Source organism: Aquarana catesbeiana, linkage group LG01 (assembly GCF_042186555.1).
Source record: "Aquarana catesbeiana isolate 2022-GZ linkage group LG01, ASM4218655v1, whole genome shotgun sequence".
NCBI classification, from domain to species: Eukaryota; Metazoa; Chordata; class Amphibia; order Anura; family Ranidae; genus Aquarana; species Aquarana catesbeiana.
Genome location: NC_133324.1, coordinates 984,093,732 through 984,104,053, shown reverse-complemented (window position 1 = coordinate 984,104,053; position 10,322 = coordinate 984,093,732). Strand labels below are relative to the sequence as shown.

The window sequence follows — 10,322 nt, the reverse complement described above, 5'->3', positions numbered from 1 at the left end:
ATGTGGAGCAGGCGGGAAGGGCGGGAGCCTCAACCAAGCGGGCGTCATTTCAGTGTACACTGAGACCACCTAATGTGGATGTGCCTGTAGTATCCAGATAGGGAGCTGTTCAAGACAGGTAAGAAATACATAGGTGACCACCAACAAACAGAGGTATATAAACACACCAGGGGGCATCTAACACAGCTCTAATTATTGGACTCCTGCACCATGTCACACCATACATCTAATGGTCAGCTGGTGCAGGATCAACTACTTTCCACTGAATTCTGGGATATAGGGGGTGGAGGAACTTAGACCCTGGCTGGCATATTCATGCCTCTTTAGCCAATCCCTGGTCAGGAGAGTGAGTGACCAGCAGGGGGCTGAGAGGGGTATAAATAGGCTGGGGCTTGGAACGGCTCTCTCTTGTTCCTGGAGGAGTAAGACCCATCCTGAGGGCTGTGGTACCCCTGGGAGAATACCTGTGGGGTCCTGGCTCCTGCTTGGGCTGGAGGACCTCTGGCCTAGCCTCCCGAAGGAACACAGAAATCTCATCTGAGGATCCAAGACACAGACAACATGTACAGAAGATGACTGATACTGCAGGTGGCAACACAGCATACAGGACACCGTGAGGATCTACCATGTGGATTCCAGGTAGACATGTGTAGAACAAAATCATTTGTTTACTTTGTATTTGTTACTTACATAAATTTGTTTAGTTAAATTACTTTAATTTGTTATTTTGTCTTTGGGATTCGTTTTCAAAATGATTTGAAAAGTTTTCGAATCAATTTCAAATAGTTTTCAAATTCAAATACAGGGGGTCCCCGGGTTACGAACAAGATAGGGACTATAGGTTTGTTCTTATGTCAAATTTGTTTGTAAGTCGGAACAGTACCTTTTTTAAGTACTAAGTATAAAATTGATGCGCTTTAAATAAATAGTGCACAATATGCTGCTGCGACTAAGCTTAAATCCAGGAATAAAAAATGCATACATGTGAATAAAATAAATTAATAATTATGGTGCTAATACATGTGTTAAAATTGCCAAAATAAATCTTCAAATTGGTGATGTGACGGTGAGTATAAATAAAATAATAATGACACTCTGAGTATAATGTCCAGGCAGAGATAAATAGTGGGAGAAAGTAAAAAAAAAAAAAAAAATTTTAAACAGTTCCTTCCCTTAATCCAGATTGATTGACTCACTGGGTTAGATCGTTTGTATCAGGATATTTAGTTTTTCTTGCATCCCACTTCAGCAATTACACTGCTGGTGATTCGGCTCTCAGGATAAAGGTTTTATGCAAAGCAAACAAAAAAAATAGATCATTGTGCAGTGAACTTACTAGATAGTACATAAGCAAAACAGGGACAAGAGATACACTCACACACTCCCGGTCTATTAGAAGCAAAATAAGCAGATTGCAGTCAGCCGCTATTTGCTTCTAATAGACCGGGACTGTGTGAGTGTATCTCTTGTCCCTGTTTTGCTTATGTACTATCTAGTAAGTTCACTGCACAATGATCTATTTTTTTTGTTTGCTTTGCATAAAACCTTTATCCTGAGAGCCGAATCACCAGCAGTGTAATTGCTGAAGTGGGATGCAAGAAAAACTAAATATCCTGGTACAAACCATCTAACCCAGTGAGTCAATCAATCTGGATTAAGGGAAGGAACTGTTTAAAATTTTTTTTTTTTTTTTTTTACTTTCTCCCACTATTTATCTCTGCCTGGACATTGTACTCAGAGTGTCATTATTATTTTATTTATACTCACCGTCACATCACCAATTTGAAGATTTATTTTGGCAATTTTAACACATGTATTAGCACCATAATTATTAATTTATTTTATTCACATGTATGCATTTTTTATTCCTGGATTTAAGCTTAGTCGCAGCAGCATATTGTGCACTATTTATTTAAAGCGCATCAATTTTATACTTAGTACTATTTGTTTGGTTATCTGATCACCCTATATTGATAGCAGCTTTAATTTACTGATTTTTTCATAGCACTAACTATATTGGTATATATATTTTTAAGCACAATTTATTTATATCACACATATCTGTCCACATCAGCGCTTGGTTTTTATTCATTTTTTAGCACCTTTTTTAAGTGCAAATCCAGTCTTTTTTTTATTTTTGTATTATTTTCTTATTTTTAATATTATTTTTCTTATTCTTTACTTTTTTAATTACTTTTTAATTTTATTAATTGAATTATTGCTGTATTTATTATTTTTTTATTTTTTTATTTTTTTTAATCAATTTTTATTTACTTAACTTTATTGCTATCACACAGGAGAAAACTATTCCCTGTGTGATAGCAATTGGAGGTGACAAGTTCTCTTTATTGACCCTGTCACCTCCAAAACAGCAGTCCTAGCACTGTGCTAGATATCCTGTCACAGCTGAGAGGGAAGGGGCACAGCTCTCCCCTCTCACTGTTTACATGGTGGCAGGGATAGGAGACAGCAGAGGGGAGCTGCGAGGCAGCTTAGCTGATGGCACAGCAGGGAGATGGATGGATGGTGAAAGCAGCAGTGTCTGCGATCCGAGTCCAGGCAGGCCGGCCGCGGTGCAGCGGCACAGGAAAGACTGGGGATCCTGGAGGCTTCACTAGGCCGGACAAGGCCGTGGCCACGATGGCAGTTTTAGAGGCCTGGCAGGCCACCGGACTGTACCAGGCCTGTGGATGGGCAGGCAGGATGATGAGGGGGGCCCGCAGCCAGGCCAGGAGCGGAGGAACGGCTCACTCCAGCAAGGAGAGGAAGATTCGGCCGGCAGTGACGCCACTCGGGCCTTGTTCGTAGGTAGGAGTCGTTCGCAACTTGGTTGTTGGTAAGTCGGGGACCCCCTGTAGTTTTCCAATTTACAAAAATAATAAAATAGAATAGAAATTAAAGGAATAGAAAATATTTTTTTTTTCTATTCTATTCCTTTATTTTCTATTCTATTGTATACTCTTTGTAAATTTTGTTATTTCGTTATTTCGGATTTAGTACTATTCTAATTTGGATACATCCGAATTTCCGAATAATAAAAATATGTTTGAATTTTATTTCGGAATGATACGATCCGCACATGTCTAATTCCAGGGACAGGAGAGCTCCCAGCACTACACTCAGGATTATACTTCTACTGAAGACTTCCTGTCTGGAATCTAGTTACCCTTCACATCCAAGAGGGAGGTTCTCACCCAGATTTACTGTCCTCCATTACAGTTTATTAGACATTTTGGAGTATCCCAAAACTCCCCTCCCCCACCCCAGTTTTTAGGCTGGGTTCACACTGCTGCCGTTGCAGACATCGCATGTGATTCGCAGCGCACTGCTGTTCACATCACATGCGATGTCTGTGCTGTGCGATATCAGCCATACAGATAGTATGGCTGATATCGCACCGCATTCGGTGCAAACTCGCACAGGACCCTTTTTTTTGTTCGGACCAAAATCGGATCGCATGGGTGTTCACACCTATGCGATCCGAAAGTGTCCGAATTGTCAGTTCGCATTGCGATATGCGGGCTGAACTGGGGGTGTCATTAACATTGTATGACACTCCCCAGCAGTTCGCATATGGCAGTGTGAACTGCCGTGCGAGTTGGTGCGGTGCGGGAACCCGCAGTAAATTCGCTGCGTTCCCGCACCGCAGCAGTGTGAACCCAGCCTTAGAGCAAATAAACTACAAAAGTACATCCAAGGCCTGATCTATGACTTGATGGAGGAAATGCGTTGTGCCTGGCTGCTTTGGGCCTATCAGGGAATAGAACCTGGGACCAAGCAGCAGGACCAGTCTCAGGTCTGTGCTATACTAGTAATAGTCCAATCTGTCTGATTGTTATATCTATATCCAATCATTGATCAATATTCCCATATACAGAGCCGAGGATTTCCACTTCCTGAGACTGTATACCCCTCCCCCATCACCTGTCCACTTTACCACACCCACACCACAATCCCCGCCCCCTCCACATCATAACCAATAGGAACAAGACTAGCACTGGCTGTATTCATAGTGATAATCATCACAGCCAATCACAGTGAGGGGGAGGAGCAATCACAGATCCATGGATTGGTCATGTAAAGGAACCTGTGAGGACAGAAATGTAGGAATTCTCATTGTGGATATTAAAGTGTGTGTCTAGACAAATCCTATTGTTCTAGATTTGGATGGAGTGGGGGAGGATTAGAACCCCTGTCAGGTTTTTACTGCTATCCTGGGATCCATTAGAGAGATTCCCCCTCACTTCCTGTCCTGGTGACAACATTTTATCAGACAGGAAATGAGGGAAAATCTACAAGAGGGACACAGACAGAAATAAAGATCTGACAGGGGTTATAATCCTTCCCCTACTCTGCTAAAGAAAATGATTTTTATTTCTGTCTGTGTTGTTGTTGGAGAGTTCCCCTCACTTCCTGTCTGGGGAAATGTTGACACAGGAACAGGAAGTGAGGGGAAATCTCTCTAATGGAGCCCCAGATAGCAGAAAAAAAATCTGACAGAGGTTCTAATCCTCCCCCACTCCATGCAAAGCTTAAAAAAAACTTTATTCTATAGATAGACAGTGATGGTGGAGACCCCAGGGCCGTCATCCTGATCCTGGCTACACTATGTAGTGTGTCACTGACCCAGAACAAGCATGCAGCCAGTGAAGGCTGAACAATCTGACCTCCTGCATGCTTGTTCCTGGTCAGTGACACACTAGGTAGTGAAGTGAGGTTTAGGATGAAGATGACGGCCCCGGAACCTGCAGCTTTATAAATAAATCACTCATGTTTCCTGTCCTCTGCTTCCTCCTATTGGATGAGTATTCCACCAATCACCAATCAGATAATCCACCTTGTGATGTCTCTGGGCAGATCTCTCACTTCTCATTCCCCCCACATATCTTTATACAACCTCCCAATCCCCCTACATATACCCCAGCATGGAGGGGCTCAGTGAAGGTGGTGGTGAAGGTGTGGAGATGTCGGATCGGGTCACACAGATCATAAAAGGAGATCCGCCCGGCCTCATAATCCAGATATATCCTGACTCTCCCACTGGAGATACCGCCGGGTAATCGGATCTTATTACGGCCATGTATCACTGAGTAATGATTATCCCACCTCCCCCTCTCCAAACTCCAGGACTTCTTATTCCATCCAATCACTGACTGACCCCCTCTCCTGTCTATACTGGGGTAACCCATCCCGACTATCCAGTACTTTGCCCCCCCGACATCCACTTCCCAGTAATGTCTCCCTGAGGAGAACCTCTGACTGCTCATCACCTGAGAATCCTCAAATCTCTCTGGTGTTTCTGGGCGATTCTGAGGTGATGATGAGGAGGATACAGTTTTCCTGTCATGTGATATATGTAGATCATTAGCAGCTGTCCTCACATCCAGTAATATGTCTGTAACCCCCGACACCCCCGATGTTTGCTGTACAGCCCCAATATTTGGTCCTCCAGCCTGGAGGTGTGAGTGTTGTATGGTGAGGGAAGGTTGGGGAGGTCTCCTGGATGGTTGTATGGTGGGGGAGGGTTGAGGAGGTCTCCTGGATGGTTGGGGAGGTCTCCTGGATGGTTCAGCATTGATGTGACCTTTGCCCTTTGTAGCAGAATGTGGATAGACATGTGTGCCTGGACATTTCTCTACATTTACCCCAGACATGATATCAGATAAACCTGTGTGTAATGTGTGTGAGATCCCCCCCACATCCAGATCCCCTCCATCATGGAGGAGTTTATCATGTCTCTCTCTGTCCTCATCATCTCCATCCTCAGTATCACACAAGTCACCTGTGTCTGATTCCTGTAGGACAGTCAGTGGATCCGTCATGTTACACAGCTCCTCAATGTCCCCCATCTTCCTGGACAGCTCCTCCTTCTTTATTTCCAGGTCCTGGACCAGATCATTGATTATCCCGGAGATCCGCTCTGCCTGCCCGGAGATTTCCCTCAGGACTCTCTTCTTCAGGTCTTCCAGACGTCTCCTGAGGTCTCTGAACAAGACAGTGACTCTCTCTGTTTCATCATCTGCTTTTCCTTGTACTTTCCTCCTGTGTTCCTGCAGACTCTGGACTCTTTTCTCCATCTCCTCTCTCTCTGTCATCAGTTTCTGCCGAACATTCCTCAGTTTCTTCTTCTTCATCTCAGAGGCTTCATCCAGAGTCTCCACCTGGTGTCCCCGATGTTCTCCAGCCAAACTGCAGGACACACAGATACAGGTGGAGTCCTCAGTGCAGTAATACTCAAGGATCTTCTTATGGACGGAGCATTTCCTGTTCTCCAGGGAAGTGGTGGGGTCACATAGGACATGTTCTGGTGACTTGCTGTGAACTCTCAGGTGATTGTCACACAGAGAAGCTTCACACAGCAGACAGGATTTCACAGCAGGTACAGGAGTGTGAATACAGTACGTACAGAAGACCCCGGACTCCTCCTCATCTGGCTGAGCAGACAGGAAATTCTCCACTATGTTACGCAGTGTTATGTTCCTCTGAAGGACGGGGCGTTTCCTGAATGTTTGTCTACATTCAGGACAGGAATAACCTCCAGACCTCTCCTGTGTATCCAACACACGACCAATACAGTCCCGGCAGAAGTTATGTCCACATTTCAGGGTTACAGGATCTGTATAAATGTTCAGACAGACGGAACATTCCAGCTCCTTCCTCAGATCAACAGACGCCATCGCTGAGAGCAGAAGTGAGAAATGAAACTGAAAGTATCTGACACTCATTAACCAGTTCTGTACATTCTTACAAAGGGAGGGGCTGAGACACGTAGTCATAGGAACTTTCATACAGAGGAACACAGATAATACAGTATCTCACAAAAGTGAGTACACCCCTCACATTTATGTAAATATTTTATTCTATCTTTTCATGTGACAACACTGAAGAAATGACACTTTGCTACAATGTAAAGTAGTGAGTGTACAACTGTAATGCCGCGTACACACGGTCGGACTTTTCGTCTACAAAAGTCCAACGGACGCTGACGGACTAAAGCTGGCTGGTAATCCGATCGTGTGTGGGCTTCTCCGGACTTTCAACGGACTTTTTTAGCCTAAAATCCGACGGACTTTAGATTTGAAGCATGCTTCAAATCTTTACGTCGTAAGTACGACGGACCCCGAAGTCCGCTCGTCTGTATGCTAGTCCGACGGACAAAAACCCATGCTAGGGCAGCTATTGGCTACCGGCTATGAACTTCCTTATTTTAGTCCGGTGTACGTCATCACGTACGAATCCGTCGGACTTTTGTGTGGTCGTGTGTAGGCAAGTCCGTTCGTTAGAAAGTCTGCTGCAAGTCCGCTGAAAGTCCGCCGGAAGTCTGTCGGACAGGCTGTCGGACTTTTGTAGACGAAAAGTCCGACCGTGTGTACGCGGCATAACAGTGTAAATTTTCTGTCCCCTCAATAGGGATGAGCTTCGTGTTCGAGTCAAACCCATGTTCGACTTGAACATCGTGTGTTCACCCGTTCGTCGAATTACGAACGATATGGGCCGTTTGTGCCAAATTCGAGTGGCGCATCATGGCCCATAATTCAGTGCGGCATCGCAGTGCATTGCTGGCTGATGATTGGCCAAGCATGCACTATGACCCGCATGCTTGGACAATCACAGCGCCGTCTGTACAGAGAGCCATAATTGGCCAAAGCGGTGGTTTAGTACATGCCCCACACTATATAAAGCTGTTCCTGTTATTCTCTTCCTACTGATAGGCAGGCAGGTGTTTTTACAGTATATACAGCTACCTGAAGAAAATTGCTGGTGTTCTTCTGATCCTATTAGTACAGTACCGCAGGCAGCTGCAGTATTTACAAGTTAGTGTAGTGCGTCCTCTGCACAATGTGCACCTAAAGATACCTGAAGAAAATTGGTGGTGTTCTTCTGATCCTATTAGTGCCGCAGGCAGCTGTAGTATTTACAAGTTAGTGTAGTGCGTCCTCTGCACAGTGTGCACCTAAAGCTACCTGAAGAAAATTGGTAGTGTTTTTCTGATCCTATTAGTACCGCAGGCAGCTGTAGTATTTACAAATTAGTGTAGTGCATCCTCTGCACAGTGTGCATCTAAAGCTACCTGAAGAAAGTTGGTGGTGTTCTTCTGATCCTATTAGTACAGTACCGCAGGCAGCTGCAGTATTTACAAATTAGTGTAGTGCGTCCTCTGCACAGTGTGCACCTAAAGCTACCTGAAGAAAATTAGTGGTGTTCTTCTGATCCTATTAGTACAGTACCGCAGGCAGCTGCAGTATTTACAAATTAGTGTAGTGCGTCCTCAGCACAATGTGCACCTAAAGATACCTGAAGAAAATTGGTGGTGTTCTTCTGATCCTATTAGTACCGCAGGCAGCTGTAGTATTTACAAGTTAGTGTAGTGCGTCCTCTGCACAGTGTGCACCTAAAGCTACCTGATAAAATTGGTGGTGTTCTTCTGATCCTATTAGAACAGTACTGCAGGCAGCTGCAGTATTTACAAGTTATTGTAGTGTGTCCTCTGCACAGTGTGCACCTAAAGCTACCTGAAGAAAATTAGTGGTGTTCTTCTGATCCTATTAATACCACAGGCAGGCAGCTACAATATTTACAGTTAGTGTAATGTGTCCTCTGCACAGTGTGCACCTAAAGCTACCTGATAAAATTGGTGGTGTTGTTCTGATCCTATTAGAACAGTACTGCAGGCAGCTGCAGTATTTACAAGTTATTGTAGTGTGTCCTCTGCACAGTGTGCACCTAAAGCTACCTGAAGAAAATTAGTGGTGTTCTTCTGATCCTATTAATACCACAGGCAGGCAGCTACAGTATTTACAGTTAGTGTAATGCGTCCTCTGCACAGTGTGCACCGAAAGCTACCTGAATAAAATTGGTGGTGTTCTTCTGATTCTATATTAATACCACAGGCAGGCATCTACACTATTTACAGTTAGTGTACTGCGTCCTCTGCGCAGTGTGCACCTAAAGCTACCTGAAGACAATTGCTGTTGTTCTGCTCCTATTAATACCACAGACAGGCAGCTACAGTATTTACAGTTAGTGTACTGCTTCCTCTGCACAGTGTGCACCTAAAGCTACCTGAAGACAATTGCAGTTGTTCTGCTCCTATTAATACCACAGACAGGCAGCTACAGTATTTACAGTTAGTGTACTGCATCCTCTGCACAGTGTGCACCTAAAGCTACCTGAATAAAATTGGTGGTGTCCTTCTGATCCTATATTAATACCACAGGCAGGCAGTTACAGTATTTACAGTTAGTGTACTGCATCCTCTGCACAGTGTGCACCTAAAGCTACCTGAATAAAATTGGTCGTGTTCTTCGGATCCTATATTAATACCACAGGCAGGCAGTTACAGTATTTACAGTTAGTGTACTGTGTCCTCTGCACAGTGTGCACCTAAAGCTACCTGAAGAAAATTGGTGGTGTTCTTCTGATCCTATTAGTATCTCAGGCAGCTGTAGAATTTACAAGTTAGTGTAATGCGTTCTCTGCACAGTGTGCACCTAAAGCTACCTGAAGAAAATTGGTAGTGTTCTTCTGATCCTATTAGTACAGTACCGCAGGCAGCTGCAGTATATACAAATTAGTGTAGTGCGTCCTCTGCACAGTGTGCACCTAAAGCTACCTGAAGAAAATTAGTGGTGTTCTTCTGATCCCATTAATACCACAGGCAGGCAGCTACAGTATTTACAGTTAGTGTACTGTGTCCTCTGCACAGTGTGTACCTAAAGCTACCTGAAGACAATTGCTGGTGTTCTCATACTAATAATACTACAGGCAGGCAGTTGATTCTGCTAGCTGCAGTATAATCAGTATATATATATATACATCCCAGCTTTGTGCAGCTACATCTCTCTGCAGGCCATTAGTATGTCTGGAAGGCCGACAAGGAGAGGCAGACAGTCACAAGCCAATAAAAGAGGGCAAGCAGGCTCTGTGTCTAGAGGCAACAGTGCTTGTCATTGAGACGGTGCATCCTCATCAGCGTGTGGCCGTGGGACACGCTTGTCCTTTTTTTAGGCAGCTGGCCGTGTTGAGCCGCAACATGCGGAAGACTTGGTAGAGTGGATGACCAAGCCGTCCTCATCCTCCCTCACCCAGGCTCAGGGTACTTTGTCTGGCAAAGTAGCTGCCAACGCGGCCTCTTCCCCCAAATCAGGCGTTGTATACGCTAGAAGCTGTGATGCGTAGCTGACACACTGCAATACTTGATACAAACAGGGGTTTCCTCTCCTCTTGCCTCAGTATATTACTCTGGTCTGTACACACCCGGGAGGGACGGGGGTTGGTGAGATTTTATGTCCCAGTAAAAGGGACTTCCAACAAATAATACC

At 44.5% G+C, this 10,322-nt stretch overlaps 1 protein-coding gene across 1 annotated transcript; it reads right to left on the bottom strand.

Moving 5' to 3' along the window:
- Positions 1–2,263: 2,263 nt before the first annotated feature.
- LOC141124024 (E3 ubiquitin/ISG15 ligase TRIM25-like) lies at positions 2,264–6,692 on the bottom strand. The gene has a single exon (XM_073612101.1). The coding sequence runs from the start codon at positions 6,675–6,677 to the stop codon at positions 4,863–4,865; it is 1,815 nt and encodes a 604-aa protein (XP_073468202.1). The 5' UTR covers positions 6,678–6,692; the 3' UTR covers positions 2,264–4,862.
- Between the last annotated feature and the right edge of the window lie 3,630 nt (positions 6,693–10,322).